Raw genomic sequence first — 17,763 nt, 5'->3', positions numbered from 1 at the left:
GTTTTGTTTTACCGCTTGGGGTTACATAGAATCCTGGAGAGAGACAGATGTCAGACCCACAGCGTAGCAAGAAGAGACTCGAGTCACCCCAAGCAATTTGCAGAAATGTAGGGGGCTCGCTGGTTATGGCTCTGAGTTATTACAGAAGTGCTCAAGAGCAAGCTGACCCCGGGGGCACCTGGGTGGCTCAGTCGGTTAAGCATCTGACTTTGGCTCAGGTCATGATCTCACGGTTTGTGGGTTTGAGCCCTGTGCTGACAGCTCAGAGCCTGGAGCCTGCTTCAGATTCTGTGTCTCCCTATCTCCTTCTGACCCTCCCCTGCTCACACTGTCTCTCTCTGTCGGAAATAAATAAAACATTAAAAAAAAAAAAAAAGAGCAAGCTGACCCCGGAACACTACAAGGGAACAGATAAGAATCTAGCAGAACTTCAGACTAGATCTGGATTGTTTCCTACAACGTTCCTGGCACGCAGATATGCTCTTTGAGTGGACGTTTATCGTGCTGCAGTTCACGAGTTTTTGAAATGCAAGTTCCGTTCAGGGACAACTCCTACCCTTCCTTGTTCCGATCTGAAATGTTCTTCTCAAGTGGTTCTGTGCAGTGAGTTAGATCTAGTTATTTCGTGTTTCAGAGAACGCATTCAATTGATAATTGCCTTATTAAACATTTTCATTATATAATTAATCCGGGTTATTTGAGGCAGATTCGGAAATACAGATAAGCCAAAAGAAAAGTCTCTCCATCTTACCACATTTTAATTTTACTAAGTTATAAATAATCGCATATTTCAATTATACTGAAAAACTTCCCCAACACCAATCAAAGAGTGGCTGACCTGATTCATATATGTTGAATGGAAATGTGTCCAAAGGACATCTTATAGTTTATTGCCTTAAAAAACAGAGATGTATAATGTAGTCTTTTTTGGTGATATGATGTTATGCCAATTATGATATCAAGTATTTTTTATCAAGGGTTTGTTGGGCACTGTTCTGAGAGAGGGCTCCCCCACCCTGAGTAGCATGAGATGGCTGAAACGTGACACCTGACACTGGACAGGTGAGCCGACAGCAGTTTATTGGTCACCCATACTCACAGCCTGGGCGTGGTGGGCAGGTCCTGCCCAGCAGGCAAGGCCACATTTGGGTTGCACGTGGGAGCAGCCTGAACCCGCAGGGGCAGTGGGAGGCAAGGTTTGTAGTAACAAGAGGGGGAAGTGCCCTCGGTTCCCACAGTACGATGGCATTGACTTGTTTGAATAGTTGCGTGGGCTGGAAGGGAGCCGAAACCCATTANGCTAGGCCTCTGGGGCCTTCTGAGGTTCAAAGATACCAAGGCAGCCTGTGAAATTTTAGGCCCAACTAGATAAACACCTGCTGTGTGCTTAGCAGGATGAGCAAGGTAGCTCTAAATAGCTAACAATCCAGTTTGGGATACACATCACAACCAAATAATTACGATGCTTTGTTGTAAGCTCTATAGGAGAAGGGGTGTCCATTGATTGGAAGTATAGAGGGAGGACTGGCTACTTGCCTGGGGCACTTGGAAAAGGCATCGTATCAAACTTCAGTTATTTTTTTCTATGTTTATTTATTCAGTTTTTGAGAGAGAGAGACAGAGAGAGAGAGTGAGACACAGAGAGAGCACATACAAGCAGGGGAGGGGCACAGAGAACGAGAGACAGAATCACAAGCAGGCTCTGCACCATCAGAGCAGAGCCCAATGAGGGGCTCGAACCCACAAACTGTGAGATCAAGACCTGAGCTGAGAGCAAGAGTCAGACACTCAACCGACTGCGCCACCTAAGTGCCCCTCAAACATCAGTTATTGTACTGGGTTGTTCCTATAGAAGCGGACAGAGGGCTGGGGAACATAGCTTCTCATTTCCCTGCACACAGCCAATGTCCCTTTGACTGCTCATGTGTCCAAGCCGACATGTCGTTTTCATGGCACACTCATCCCCATGTAGTAACAATTGAGCCGCTAGACCCGTATGTTCACATCCCTCACCAGACGTGACAAGTACCCTCTGTCTGTGCCTTCAAGGCAGAAGACACAGAAGTGCTATTTATCCCTCTCTCCCTGGAAACAAAGCAAAACAAAAACCAAAACAGAACGGTTATCTTCTCTCTATCTCTCCGTCTCAGTCTGTCCCTGCCTCTGTTCATCTACTCCCCTACCCCTGTCTCTTTCACCCTCTCCTCCTCTCCTTCCTTCCTCCTCCTTCCCTCCCCCAGCTTCTTCCTCTCTCCCCTCCTCCTTACCCCTGCTACCTGCTATTACCACCTCCACCCCCCCACCCCCACTTCTAGTGTCTGTCTGCTGAAATGGCTGATGCTGTATGCTGCTCTTAATTCTATTTTTGTTCTTGTATCTTCTGCTTCTTGTCGCCTGGCCCATGCTTTTTAGCTTTTAGCCCACAAAGACATTGATCTTTGGAAGCCATATGTAGCCAAAGAGCATTCTCTTTTCAACCTCACGTGCACGCTAGTTGGCAAGTCGACCGAACACAATCTTTGACAGCTCAACTCAGTGCTGACTGCTGGAGGTCAGCTTTTCCCCTGACCCTGTTAGTACAGACTTGGTGTTGCTGCCGTATCGGTCACAAAATAGTAATATTTAATTAATATTTCAATATGCTTACACCCAGTTTGTGTTAGTTCCTATTAGTGTCTCCGATGGGGGCCAATCAATAGTGATTCTCTTCCCCAGATGCAATCTGGACATATTGAGGGGAAAAAATGGCAGATGGAGACCAAAAGCTCGTGGTTATTACCGATCAAGGCTAAGGCGGAGGATGTAACTCAGTGAGGGGCAAACGGGCCTGCTAACTGGGCCCCAGGGCTCGGCGGATTTGCCTGCTGTCTCAGGCATGGCCTCTGTGCAGTCCTGCCCTGGAAGGGAGGTTCACCCCAAAGAGAGGGGCAGCGTTATTCCAGTGCCCACACAGGGTTCTTCCCAGAGCCTCCAATTACCCCGGCTGCTCCTCTGTGTGGAGAGAGACCAAGTGCATTTAGAAAAATTTCTCCTGAGGAAAACCAGAGAATTGGGAAAAAAGCATTTCTCCTCTACCATTTCACGGTGGCTGTAATATGAAATTATATACTTCAGAAAAACCAGTGTTTGCTTACCCCTCTTAGCATTATAATACTAAATTAATGGTTTAAGTTTTGGTTTTCTTCACTTAGCCCATTCTATTAGTATATTCAACACTTGCAATACATCTTATTTTGGTGAAGGGGGGTTTATAATTTTAAAATATTGTCTAAACATATCTTTGTGAATTCCCTCAGGAGTTATGACTGATTGGTAGCAAATATTATTACAAAAAAATTCTTATCTCCTTCTACAGAACTCATTATATTCATCTTTCTACATATTCTGGGAAAATTAAAAAAAAGACATAAAACATAGTCTTAACACTGAAAAAGCCTGAGATGATTTTTGATATGAAAAGACAAGAGATTTTAAGAGTAGCAAAAGCATGACACTGATTCAATATTAAACATAATTATGTACTACTTTAAAACGCTTCCTGGGTCATTTAGCAAAAATATATATAATGTATTATAGACATTTTCCATTTTGATGGCTTTGTGTGAAATATTTGCTACGTTAAATGCAATTTAACACCTCACATTTTTTTTGCCTCTTATGAATAAGTTATTGATTTAAAATTTGTATGCTGCTTTAATTCATGAAAGAATAATGTAGAGATATGATATGGCACTTTAAATTGCCAAAGTAGTTTGCAAACTTTAAATAAATAATGCAGACAGCACCCCTGGGAACAGGCCGTGGACTCTGTACACCTTATTTCCATGAGAGCTTCCGGGGGATATAGTCATACCAATCGCTACATTCACAAGCTGTACATAACTACGCGTACACAGTTTCCACGGGGAGAAGGGGTCTTGAGTCCATCAAGCATATGACAGAAAGCTCATAGAAAAGGAAATAGGCACCCATCCTGGAATGGGATGTTAGGGCAGCTGTGGTAAATGTATGCATAGACATGTTCGCAAGAGAAAGGGCATTTGAAAAGCAACACATGATCTCACTCAGAGGCTACTTGCAATGGAGACCAGGAAAGCCGAGAGCCCACTTGTCCTGTGAGATGTTTCCCCTCTACAGAAGAGGGACACAATGCAGTAAAATGCCGTAGCAATACCCACTTAAATTTGTCTTAAGAAGAGATTCATGAAGGGAAAGGGTATTTTGGGAACGAACAAAGGAAGGAAATGGCAAAAAGGAGGAACTTACCATGGTCTCCAATTATTTATTGTATATCCTCTGTCCTGAGAGCTGATTAGTTCTGTGTCTCTTAAGGTATTTCAGTGCATGTGTGGAAGAGCAAATGATAGATTCTGATGGAGAACTGAGAAGCTCTAGGCCAGGATCAGTTAAAGAAAAATCTCTCTTCCCCGGGGCTGTATTTAGAGCCTCACTTTTATTATCCACCGCTTCCTTTTTACACCTCATACCTCCTGCCTCTCTTTTTTGTGGGCCTGTATTCAGAGATCCCTCTTGCTATAGGTCGTTTTATGATGCCCAGAATTTGTCTTTTTTGATTTCTCAAAGTTAAGACTATAAGGTGGGGATGGAGGGTAATTTTAAGTTATTTTCACAGCGATTCCTGTTTCTATTGCCAGATTTTAAGAAAGGTCCACCTTCTCCAGTGCATGCTATAGACAATGAATGCCCACTGTAGCCACCATGTGCTAGAGAAGGAATTCTCCTCTGCTACTATCCTGTTTTCTCTTCGCTCTGCTTAGCCTCCTTGCTCTGTGTTAATCCACTTTACCGTGGTGCTGGCTCCTGGCCGCAAGAAGACAGGTAGTTTCAATAGTCTAGCAGGCATGTAGTTGTTGTCACTAACAGGGACTTAAACAGCTAAGGCTTATTTATTGGTCTTACCCAAAAGATGTCTGAGGATAACACAGCAGCCTAGTGAAAATACCATGGATCTAGACTCTTGGCATCATTTTACTCTACTGTTCTTAGTGCTGGCTTTTGTCATCATGCACTGTCACCTCCCGGCTGAAGAATGGCTTCTGTGCTTCCAAGTACCATCACATGTGTTTTCTAGACTGGGACAAAGAGCAAGCAGATGCGAGGGTGCCTACAACACTTCCCTTTCATCTCATTGGCCAGCACGGTCACGTGGCCCCTCAAGCTGCAAGGTGAGACCAGGGGAGTGGAGATTTTTAGCTGCGTCTATTGGAGAGAAAGATATAAAAGAATAGGGGATGGAAATGGACATTGTGTCAGCCACACTGCGGTTTTTATCACAAACGTGGAAGAAGTCCCTTCCCAACCTCTCTGCAAGAGTCAGAAGTGATGGAGTCCAGGTGCTCTCTATGTTCCACTACCCTATTCCTTCCCTAAATTTGTATAGCACACTCTGTTAGTTTAACAGTTAAATATGCGGGGTACTTGGGTGACTCAGTCTGTTAAGCATCCAACTTTGGCTCAGGTCATGATCTCCCAGTTCATGAGTTCGACTTCCAAGCTGTGCTGACAGCTCAGAGCATGGAGCCTGTCTCCCTCTCTCTCTGTCCCTCCCCGACTCATGCTCTGTCTCTCTCTCTCAAAAATAAATAAAAACATTAAAAAATTTAAAAAGGCCTAAATATGCACTCTGTGGACTGCATTGGAACAAGGGTAAGAATCCCAACGATATTGATTTGTTCATTAATTGCCTCAGTTAATGTTCAATTACTGAGTATTTATCGTTAACTGCCAAGCTCTGGGATACAATGTTGTGTTTCCTGTCACTGAGCATATGTCTTATCCACACGGCGCTTTATCGATTAGGAATGCTTTCAGCTACTAAAAGAAGATTCAAGCAACAGTGATTTAGACCATATTAAGAATCTATAATTTACTCTTAAAAAATTCAAAAGGAGGTATGTAGCTCCACTATGTTAGAGTGCTGGGCTCTGTCTCTGTGATTCCCCTCATCGTTGTAAGAAGGCTGCTACAGCTCCAAACATCTCATCCTTCAAGAATGTGTCCAAAACAGCCATTCTCTTTCACCAGAGGATCCAATCTTCCCTAGAGGCCTCCTCAGCTGACTTCTTGGGTAGGAAGGTCATGCAGTCACCACCAGGTTCAAGGGCAGTTGGAAGGGAGGTGCTTGCTTACCTGATCAAGGAGAAGGAGTTGGGAATTAATCCTGGGTAGCCAACCAAGAGTGTTGGCATAGATGCTTTACAGCTTTCTACATGCTTTTTGTATTCATGATCTCATCTGATGACTCAGTGGGACTACTATCCAAAATACTAAAAACTCAAACCTGGAATCAGAGGTCTAAGCAGCAGCTGCTATGTGGCAACTTCTGGCTGGGAAATAATTTAAAGATCCTTTGAAGGCGCAAACTTAATACAAGGGCTTTAAAGATATTATAATGCATTTCGCCTATAAAGTACATATACGAGAACCGAAGGAGTGATTTGGAAGATTTTATAGTCTGGGAAGATAATTACCCAGTGGGATGAGAAGAGAAATTAGGAGACATGGAATCTAGCCTCAGCTTTAGGTAGCACACCGGAGGGATTCTGAGCCTCCACTTCCTCATCTATAAAAAATACTTGAACAAAATTAGGTGACTCCTAGGCTCCTTCTCAAATATATGAATACTTCTATAATCATGATGCTAGAAGTCATGAGTTAGAAGGACGTTAGAAACCATCGATTGCAATCTCTGTTTACAAATGACAGAACTCAGGCTCGGAAAGGTCATCATTTGTCCAAATTCATTCATCTAAGTTAGAACTTTGAGTCCTAGTATTAACATGCTATACTTCCACAAATTATTGATATTGCAGCCTAATAGAGTTTTTTAAATTCGACCTCTTCCTCTATCTTCTTTCACCTTTTGGGCAGACTCTGGTCAATAGCACGGTACTCTATTTAATAGAATGCAGATAATGAGATACTTTAAAGCCCACCTTTTCGCTACAAGGTCTTGGGCAAAGTTCTTGACCTCTCTGTAAAATGATAATTGCACCTTCTTCATAATCTTTATTTTATTTTATTTTATTTTGAGGGCGAAAGTAATCTGCTAAGAAAAGTTAGTGTAGTGATTGATACAACAAGGATGTAATCCCAGCCATGCATCTCCGTGCTTAAAACTCCTCCAGCCTTCAGAAATGACCTGGGCCAATTTCCCCAGGAGCTTGTGTGGAGGGTGAGTCCAAATCTTGTGATTATACTTTGAACTTTATACAGTTCTGTCTTTTACCTTTACATTATATAGATCTGAAGTCTCTGGGTAACAGCTAAGGGCGTAACTGAAAGCCAGACCCATCATTTGGGCCATCACGGAGCTCAGTAACCAGTGATTTGTTCGAGACCGTTCAAATCACTTGAATCAGGGATTCTGAATCTGGGCTCCATGCATGGGCCACAGGGGAACAGGGAACTTCATCACTATTTAGGTTTTGGGCCAGGTCATTCTGAGGGTGCATTGCAGGGTGTTTAGCAGCATCCCTGGCCTCTGTCCACTAGATGCCAGCAGCACCTCCTTCCTCTTGATAATCCAAACCTCTCCAGACCTTCCCTAGTGTTCCCTCGCGGGGAGGAGGGGCGTAATCTCCCTTCTCCCCCTTGAGAGCCACTGAGATGAAGTTTAATACATGATAGGTGTATTTTTTTTTCCCCTGAGAGGCTTATCAGTCTCACCATATTCTTAAAAAGTTCTGTTATGACCTCAAAAAGGTTGGAACCAGTTACTCAAATCCTTTCAATCTGATAAACCTTTCAATCTGATACAGCACGCATCTCCAGCCTATAGTTGCTGGGAAAATGTACACCATTATGGCTAAAATGACGCAGATTGAAATTTTACTATGAAATATTATTTACACCTACCCATTTGTAACTTCCAACGACTTTGAAAAAGCACTTTCACAGACTGTATCTGGGGAAGTATCTGCTTCTAATACCGCTCTTCCCAGATGGTAGGATTCTTGAAATACCGTCTCCCGCAGACTCCCCCAGTCCTCTGATGTAGCTCTGAACTTCCAAAGGGGTAAACAAAAAAAAAAAGAAATCTGATGGTAGTATTGATTACAAGAATGGTTGGATGGAGAGATAGGAGAGAAGGGAAGGAGGGGGAGCAGGGAGGTAGGAAGGGGGGAGGAGAGAGAGAGAGAGAGAATACAATGCCTTGAAGGANGCGGCTGGCTGGCTGGGAGTCCCCCCCCCTCCCCAACCCTCCCAACCCCCGCCTTCTCCCTGCCTTGTCGCCTGAAAGACTCTCTGGCCGACAGAACCCCCGAGCCTTGCGCTTCCCGCTCTTCTGTCTCGGGCTCACGTCCACACTGGCCTTGTCCACCCTCTCCGAAGTGACCACATCCCAAGAGTCTCCCCAAAGCTCCAGAGGGTCCCTTCATCCCCTTTTAAGGCCCTCCTTCTCCACCTCAGGCAGGAAACCAGAGCGTACCCCTCAAACCCCAAAGGCCGCCGGGGAGCGTGTCGGGTCTCCCGTGACCCCTCCGGAGCACCGAGAAAACGAGCAACTTTTTCCCCACTTCTCGGCGTGCGCGCCTCCCCGCCCTCCNGGGTGGGGGCTGGGGGAAGGGCAGAGGTGAGGGAGGGGGATTTGCGGTGGACCCTGAAAAGCCGGAGTTTAGGGTTCTCGGAACGGAACTGGAAGGTGCCTGGGCTGTGTGCTTCTGTATTCACTTCCTTATGGAAAGTGTGGGAAGCGGTTCGAGAACTCCTTTTGAAAGGAAGGGAGGGGTGGAAGTCAGTGCGCATGGAACTCTGAATGACCGCGGTTCCACGTAGAGCCCTGGAAAGTATGGATTACTTTTCAGATTAGACACTGACAATCATTCAGTGGGAGAGACGGTCCCAGCAATTTGGCTGGAACGAGTGAATCAGAAGGAAGTCACACACAAGCTTTCTTTCATTACCTCTAGGAGAGAGAAGGTGGTTACGACTGAAGGGATTCACAAATACTGCTGAATGAGTACAGGGGGTGCCTAATAGTTCCATCCAGTCTGCGAGCCTAGACAGTCTGTATTATTTGCTGAATTTATGTGCTCTGCCGTCGTGGAAATCATCCTAATTATTTTGTTCGGGCTCATGCAGAGTTAATGCACCTAAAGGGACACGGAAAAGTTGCTCCAAATTATGGGCATGAACTTGCAAGCCAAATAAACAAACCATGGTATGGCTCACTTTATTTTAGTATTTGGAATTATGTTTACTGCCAGTAAAAACGGTACATTACTTTTACTGCGAGTGTGTGAAATGAATTCACTGCCTTGGCAAATAGGAGCCATGGATTTCTTTAAGTAAAGATCTGTCAGACTTCACTGGGGAGCGTTTACAGGAGATAAAGACACGAAAAAGCCTCGAGACAGTTTGACAAAACTTGAATTTTAGAGACATGTATGGAGAGAATGAGTTTTTCGCAGTTTTTGAAGTGTTGAGGCAAATTTGAATGTTTATTAATTAAGGGTTGTAGACCAGCTGAGCTGGTGTTAGCACTGTCCTGAAAACATTTAACTCTTAATGTTTCTTCTTGTTTTGCCAGAAACCATCATCTCGACTCCAGAGGATGAGAAGTTGATGGCCAGTAAGCCTGAAGATTCACTCCGTTGCTAGACAGCCCCCCCCCTCCCGTTACAGACCGTGGATTGCCTGCCCTTCCCTGGTGGCTTCACGTCTCCACTCACCCCTGCGGTGCCAGAGTAGTTATTTTGGGTCCTCAGGGCCCTACCTGTTGGAAGATGGCGTCCAGCCTGACTTGTACCGGGGTGATCTGGGCTTTGCTCTCCTTTCTTTGTGCTGCCACCTCCTGTGTGGGGTTCTTTATGCCTTATTGGCTCTGGGGGTCACAGCTGGGCAAGCCTGTGTCCTTCGGTACTTTCCGGAGATGCTCCTATCCTGTGCATGACGAGAGCCGGCAGATGATGGTGATGGTGGAGGAATGCGGGCGCTATGCCTCCTTCCAGGGCATCCCCAGTGCAGAATGGAGGATCTGTACCATCGTGACAGGCCTGGGCTGCGGTCTCCTCCTCTTGGTGGCTCTCACCGGCCTCATGGGCTGCTGCGTGTCGGAGCTCATCTCCAGGACAGTGGGAAGAGTGGCTGGAGGAATCCAGTTTCTGGGAGGTAAGTGACTTGTTAAATTGGACTCGTTGACTGGAATCCCAAATATTGACGTTGTGTTCCAATTGTCTACTGAAATCTTGGTAATTGGCACATGGTGTGCTCTGGAGAAACAGACGCGGGCTGGCTTTGCTGATAGACTGCTGAAGTCATAGATTTTTATTGGAATTGCTTTCCATCTTTGAGAGTTCTTAATTTTTGTACTTCCTTTGACATATATATCATACATCATTGGCCCGCTAAGTACAACCTATATGAGGCAGTAACTTCGAGATTGTTTATAATGTCGTAGGGGGATTGTTTAGGTTTCATAACTTCTGCTTTGCTTGTTCAACAGTCAACAATTAGATTCTCTCTGTCTTACTGGCATCTTTAGGTCTTTGGAGGTAAAGACTGCATAGAAAAATAGAAAAGTTTTTGATTCAACATTGTTGTTATAAGCCTTTAATACTCTTTGGTGGGTGTAAACGTGACCCTCACTCAATCTTAAACTATATTTCCAAATAAATGATTACTGTTTTCTTTTTCTTTTTAAACATTTTATTTATTTTTGAGAGAGAGAGAGAGACAGCATGAGCAGGGGAGGGTCAGAGAGAGAGGGAGACACAGAATCCAAAACAGGCTCCAGGCTCTGAGCTAGCTGTCAGCACAGAGCCCGATGCGGGGCTCGAACCCACAAACCGTGAGATCATGACCTGAGCCGAAGTCGGACGCTTAACCGACTGAGCCACCCAGGCACCCAAATGATTACTGTTTTCAATGAGAGATCAGTTTAACATGAACAATTATGGATTTCACTATGCTGTGTATAGAGCTCTAGGCCGAATTATCTTGTTAGGGTTTAACTTCCCGGGATGCTCTTGCTGTGAAGAAAAAAAAAAAGCAAATGCTGTGTGCTTGTCCCGAATGGACTGGATAGTCTCACTAACACCAAAAAAAAAAAAAAAGGGTTTGATTTTCACTTGGGTTTCCTCCAACAAGTATTACTTCAATATTTCTGGTCATATGGTTTTAATTATACTTTATGTATTTTCCACTGCGCTTTTCACCTCCATTCTTCAAGCGGACGGGCTGAACTTGTCTGATTTATAGTCCACCCTGGTAAAATATGACAACCTGCAGATAGCACAGAATGAAGGGAAATAGGGAGCCAGGAAAACGTATAGAACGCATTTGTAACTTCACTACAAAGTAAAAGTCTGTTACCCTCCCACTTGGCGCTTTTACACTCTTTTGTGAAGAATGCAGAAGAAGAAAAAAAAATTAAGTGGGTAGTCCTGAGATAGAACCTGCGTATTAGAGAAACCCCAACAGATTATTGCAAGTTGCTTCATATAACACTCTGAAGTCCCAATTTGAATGAGAAAATTCTCCCGCTAAAAATGCAAGGGACAAACAAGGTTTGTGTTTTGAAACAAATGACGAGAGAGTTGTTTTTTTTTTCCTCTACTGGATGTAACTTTGTTCTCATCTTCCCTCCACCTCCTGTAGTTTGCATCTCATTCTGCCCTAGGAGGCAGTTTGGGAGACTTAGCTGTTATTTTCTTTAGTGCTATAGTTCTCAACATCAAGCGGAAGTCTTGCACGTGATCTATACAGATATTTATAGAGTAATACCATAAAATGACTGGAAAGAAGTTGTTGAAAGTTGAGAAAGAAGTCCAGAATTTGAAAACTTTTTGATCCCATAGATTTCAAGAAGAGAATTAATGCCAGGAGCATTAAATTTTTTTTTTCTTGAAGAATAAACTTGATTTGCTCTTTCTGTTTCACTTGGCTCAGGAAAAATGCTTAGGCAGTTTCTTTTTCTCCTCTTATGGTAAATATTACTTTCCAGTTTTCCTTCATTTTAGGGCAGAGACTGCAATTGTTTCTGGCAGAACAGGAAAATGCTTACAAAGAGAAATCAGTTTTTATTGATTAGTTTTAAATGTATAATGAAAGAAGGCAACAGGAAGTGAATCTGAGACCCATGATTTATGCTTCCCTCTCTAAGCTATATATAGATTTTCGGGAATGTTATAGAGCTATGTGTTCTATTTTACAGAAAACTCCAGGGGAAAGATCACTGGAGAAGTTATGTGTATTTTTAAAAGGACCTTTTCTCCGCCTTGGTATGTGCTTTTCATGAACTATGCTCGGCAAGAGTTACTGACATTAAGCTAAGGATATAGTTTGCAGTTGGTATTGTCTCGTTTCTCATATATATTTCTCGTATCTGGCAGAAAATAATTATGAATGTAAAACCTAAAAGAGTTTTTCTGATTCAGACCTCTTGAGGGCACAAGTAAGTAAATACATCCCATCACTCAAGATAGCAGTAAATTTAGAATTAAAAAACTCGAGGGATGGAAAGCGTTTTGAAAAATCTGCATTGGGGTGCCTGGGTGGCACAGTTGGTTAAGCACCTGACTCCTGATCTCAGCTTGGGTCATGATCTCACAGGTCGTGAGTTTGAGCCCCACATCGGGCTCTGCTCTTAATGTGGAGAGCCTGCTTGGGATTCTCTCTTTCCTTCTCTGTGCCTTTCCCCCGCTTATGCTCTCTCTTTCTCTCTCAAGATAAATAAACATTATTAAAAAAAGAAAAATCTGCATGAATCACTATCTCTTAATGGTCAGCTAGTTGGGAAAAAAAAAAGCTTCAAAAAGAATTCTTCCTATTACTCAGTCCATCATTGTTTGGGGTGTTATTCATAAACACTTGAGTGGCAAGTAATTTTATGAGATTTTTCACAAAATGGGTAGGTTTCATAAAGACTGCAAAACACCGAGCCCGTGAGCTCTCTGAATCCCATAGACGGCCGTGCTTCAGAAATGGCGTCAGCACCAGGTACTCTGCTATAAGGCGGATTCTCTTACTAAAAATGATTCCCCTGGAAGGCTTATGTTTAGCTAAAGTTAGGGTTGCTCTAAAAACAACAGGAAGCAGGAGAATGGCAAAGTACAGAGGCGTCCTGCTTCAACCCGCCTGCTGTGTTTGGGGTTTGCACATATGGTGTAACATCAGGCAGTAAAACCCCTGCAGGACTTTGGAACTAGTTAAAGGACAAAGTGTCAACCTTAATTTTGAATTGTCTTGCTATGGTTGGTTAGAGGTTAAAATGTCACCTGTCAGCTGCCAGAGCAACACAAAATCTGACTGTTGCATATGACATCGGCTCCCTATAGAAGGACTACGTCAAGGAATCAATGCCTTGTGCTTTTCTTATGGTGACTTGCACATGAACTTGAATCGCCACATCTCCATCTTCCATCTTAAGTCATATTTCTGTCATAATTTTTAGAAAACTGGTCGTGGTTGATTTTGCCCTCAACTGAGCTTTTAAGAGGCACACAGAGAGCTCTTGAGAAGTATAACGCATAATAAAAATGGTTCCACGCATGTAGGATGGTTATGGTGCAATGAGAAAAGAGACGTTTTCGTGGTGGGTTTGTTTGTTGAACATTAAATTACGTGCTTTTCAACACTGTTGCTGTCCTGAAGTACTTCAACCGAATTTTAAAACATTGGTATCACACTTTTTGATACACGCATCAGGAAGATACCTTATTTACATGCTCTGTAAATAAAAGCACAGGGGAACCTTCCAGAGACATATTACTTGTACCTGTAACAGGTGCTCGTGAATGTCAGAATCAAAATGTATTGATTTTCTCTCAGGAAACTGCTGCTGCTGCTGTACTGAAGGGGCAATGAAGGGAGTCCCAAATTTACATCAACCCACATTTAGCTTGAATGCACGTCCCCTATGTGTATGAAGTGGGTACACAGTGCTCATGAGTGGCAAGCAGCGACCTTTCTGGTTTGGCACATGTTCTGTTCTAAGATGCCAGGGGAGACCATCTTCTCGACTAATTCATAGTTAAGTGCTGCTGAAGACAGTAATGATGACAAAATATTTCTTTGAGTGTCCCTTTCTTTGTGTGCGGAAAGCACCATTGCCTTTCTGGAGCCTCTTCCCGGTAGGGTCCCACCTGGACCTGTCTGTCATCCCTTTAGGATGAGGACTTGCGACTGTCCTTCCCTTGCTGCACTTTGAACCTGACTTGTCATATGGTAGGTCACATTATGCCGTCCTTGCTTCTGGCTATCTATCTAGTGACAGCTCAGGAATAGGATAAATTATAAGTGTTGGCATGTTAATGGGCACAGTGGCTTTTTAGTGACAGTCTTCACTGAAAGAAGCTGCTTTGATTTAAGAAATTCAGAGGTTTCTTAGGCCGGCTCGGGGAGCAGGCAGGACTTTTTGCTGCCCTTTAAGTTACACCTCGAGGATTGCTAACGACTGGACTCCTCCATTCAGCCCCCTCAAGCAACACAGTAAAGTCAGGTGAGCTGTCTTGAGTTCTGGGTGTACAGCTGTCAAACTTTTCCCTGCATGAGGATCACCCGGGGCTTTTAAAACACAGATTGCTGGGGCCCGCCCGGGAGTTTCTGATTCAAGTAGGTTTGGTGGGGAGTCTGATACTTTACGTTTCTGCCGAGTTCCCGGATGACGCTGGTTCTGAGCCTACAACCTTGAGAATCCTGTTCTAAGTGAACCATTTCATATTTTAGAAAAATGTGAATTCTGGCAGATGGTTGACTTCTAGAACTTAGTTAATGTTTAGTTGTGTTATCATCTGATGTAAACCTCTCTAATTGGATTATGGAAAGATACCACCTCTGCAGCGTGGTATTGGCCGAGGACATTCTTGTTCTATCTCTGTGTTTTTGTCACAGAAAATTGTTTTCCTGAGGTTGTCTTGTCATACATACTATATATATGTCGTAATTAAAATATGTGCATTATATAGTATGTACATATAGTATACATTCTTTCGTTTACCATTGCCCTATGTCAAGATTTTATAGATGGAGAGCTCAAAATAAGACCTCAGTATGCCCTTTGTAGTTTTTACGCAGTAGATTTTCAGTCACGAATTGCTAATTGAAACACGTGAAGGCCCTACTGCAGACTGGAGAGAGGGGAGAAGACAGCCCTTGACCAGCTCCATAAAGCCATGTATATCTTGCAAAAGCAGAAAGACTAGGCCAGGAGGACACTCAGGAACCAGCCGGTCAGAGCTTCTGCCCATAGGCAAGATGGCACTTCCATGGGCTTTGACTGAGGTAAAGGTGTCCTGGAGTCAGGCATCTCTAGGGAAAAAGATGATGCGCTCTTGCTGAAGTGAAGTGCTTTCCAGGGCCACAGGGCACATCTTCCCTCACAGCCACATGTCCCACATGCATCGCTCATAAAGAGGAACAAGGTGCAGATGGAGGCTAGTCAGTGGGCTGGGGTGGGTGGGGCTTTGCCACCAGGAAGGACCGAGGGGCCTCACCGAATGCCACAGGGGCCATCTACTCTGAGCTCTAGATTTGTTACTGGCTGGGATGTCAGTGAATAAGTTGATCTTTTATAAAATCTAAAACACCAAATTTTATGTTTGCATTTAATGTTTTAAAATTAACATTTTCGGGGCGCCTGCGTGGCTCAGTTGGTTAAGCATCGACTTTGGCTCAGATCATGATCTCACAGTGGGTGAGTTCACGCCCGGCGTCGGGCTCTGTGCTGACAGCTCGGAGCCTGGAGCCTGCTTCGGATTCTGTGTCTCCCTCTGTCTCTGCCCCTCCCTTGCTCACACTCTGTCTGTGTCTCTCTAAGATAAATAAACATTGAAAAAAAATTTTTAAATAAAAAAATTACACTTTTAAATTGTTACTGCCACCAGTTTTACATACCATCCCCCCCCCCCCCCGCCTCCAAAGAACATGTCCTTCAAGGCTTAATTTGGTAAGTTTTTCATGGTTTTCAGACTTTCCCATGAAGCTTACAAGTTCTCCATATCCATAATTGACATCAAAATTCAATACAATATTCTTTTAATTCTCTAGTGGGCCTAAAATTCCCCAAGGAGTTTATTTCTTGTGGGGAGTCCTGCTCTGTCCCAGAGAGTCTGATTTTTTTTTTTTTTTTTTTTTACAAGTAGTTTATTGTCAAATTAGTTTCCACATAACCAGAGAGTCTGATTTTTGTAGGTCTGGGTGGGGCTGAGGTGAAGCACTTCTAGCAGACTGCCCAGAGGTTCTAGAAGACAGATAGTCGGTCCCCAGGCCACATTTTGAGAAACTTGAACCAATTTTATTCACTTCAGACCTCATATGATGCTAGTATTGGTGCACAGACTTAACGTCCGCCGTTAAGCTAAGTATATGAATTATCAATCACTTTCTATCCATAGTTATTTTGGGGATAACATGATATGAGCAGCAGATTAACACCATTAGTATAGGAACAGACTGGTTTCTAGCTGTCTTCTCCCTAATCTTACAGATTTTCGTGTTCCTGGTGGACAGTCAGCCCTATGTGTACACTCAGAAAGCAGAAGAGCCGAATCTTTTCCACACTATGCTTAAAGACTATTTTGACTTATGACTCCACCTGCAAATTATGAACCTGCTATCATTTCCCATGCTGCGTTTGCACCCTTCAGCCTACAAGTGCGTGGTTGCTGGCTTCTGTTCTGCTGGGTGTGCTGAAATCTTTCCTTACTGACAAGCGCACTCAGTTGTTAACCATTTTGAATTACAGGTTTTTGTCTCCTGAGTTTCTATTTCTGAAAAAACAAAAACAAAACCCTAAAGATAATAATCATTAAAGTGGTAGAATAAGGAGTTATCCATTGGACTGGAGCCTAGCATATTCACAGCTACACTAGACTTTTTTCTCTAGAATTATTTAGATTGGTGTTTTTGACAGGATCCAAGTTTTCATTTACTTTCTGCAGAGTAGAGCCTTTCTAAGAGAGTCATTTGGTTTTTAACTTACTTCCCTTTGTTACCACCAGCTGACATAGCCCTAGCTAGATAGCACTGAGGCCAGGGGCAGTATGGCTAGTTAGCCTCTCTAAGGAGAAGATTACAGACCGGTTAGCTGTCATGTAAAAGCATGTTGTTATTCACGAAGCAAGCAAGTTGAGAAACAGGATTCGTAACCGTTCCTATTTTTAAAAAACTCAACACACACTCTGGAGAACGTTTTATCATCCTACGTGTTATCACAAACACATTGCCTGCCGTACAGTTATCATCAGTGCACCGTGAGCACTTGACCTCTCCGGCTACCTCCAGCTTGGCAAGAGTGTCTTGTTGTGTGTGGTGATTGTAGTCAGAGACAATACCAGCATCAGGTTCAAAATTTATTCGTGGATGTCATGAAAGCTCATCTGTTTTTTCACTTAAGATCTTACCCTCCAGTGTGTTCTGAGGGACACTGATTCCTGGGTGTACCGATAGATGTTAACAGGAAAAAGCGAGTGGATTTGAGGAGCAGTTGGTTATGGAAAGTTAATCCATTTCATTACAGCAGAAACCGCAGGGCATTCAGTATGTTGTCTGTTACCAGTCTCCCCAGGGGAAGGCAGAGGGTATAGTATTAAGTGTTTAACTAATTGATTTGGGGCCAGCACCCTGAAGGGACCAGTAATATGTGGAACTTAGTTCCCATTTTACCTTGTTGAGGCAGGCAATTTATTCTTTTTCGCAGCTGAGAAAACTGAATTTTAGAGAGTGACACCCAAATTTCCCATCAGCTATTGTTTGTGCCGTGAAGACTATCACCATAATAAGTGTTCGTTGAAATCCCAC

At 43.5% G+C, this 17,763-nt stretch overlaps 1 protein-coding gene and 1 long non-coding RNA gene across 3 annotated transcripts in view; one reads left to right on the top strand and one right to left on the bottom strand.

The window, feature by feature from the left end:
- Positions 1-5,903: 5,903 nt before the first annotated feature.
- On the bottom strand, positions 5,904-8,543 carry LOC144222141 (uncharacterized). 2 transcript variants are annotated; one of them, XR_013332312.1, is made up of 3 exons: positions 8,453-8,543; positions 7,879-8,027; positions 5,904-6,150 (listed from the first exon to the last, which is right to left on the bottom strand). It is a non-coding gene; the product is annotated as an uncharacterized LOC144222141 (long non-coding RNA). The 2 variants fall into 2 exon arrangements; XR_013332313.1 differs by having other exon boundaries at positions 7,879-8,022.
- A 1,010-nt stretch (positions 8,544-9,553) lies between these two features.
- LHFPL6 (LHFPL tetraspan subfamily member 6) overlaps positions 9,554-17,763 on the top strand; it is a 246,405-nt gene continuing 238,195 nt past the window's right edge. The window contains exon 1 of the mRNA XM_077752663.1: positions 9,554-10,134. Within this exon, the coding sequence (XP_077608789.1) occupies positions 9,750-10,134 (385 nt within the window). The 5' untranslated portion in view covers positions 9,554-9,749. The remainder of the gene's footprint in view (positions 10,135-17,763) is intronic.

Source organism: Crocuta crocuta, unplaced genomic scaffold (assembly GCF_008692635.1).
Source record: "Crocuta crocuta isolate KB4526 unplaced genomic scaffold, BGI_CrCroc_1.0 scaffold190, whole genome shotgun sequence".
Classification (NCBI taxonomy): Eukaryota; Metazoa; Chordata; class Mammalia; order Carnivora; family Hyaenidae; genus Crocuta; species Crocuta crocuta.
The sequence above is the reverse complement of the archived record's forward strand: the minus strand, read 5'-3'. Positions and strand labels throughout refer to the sequence as shown.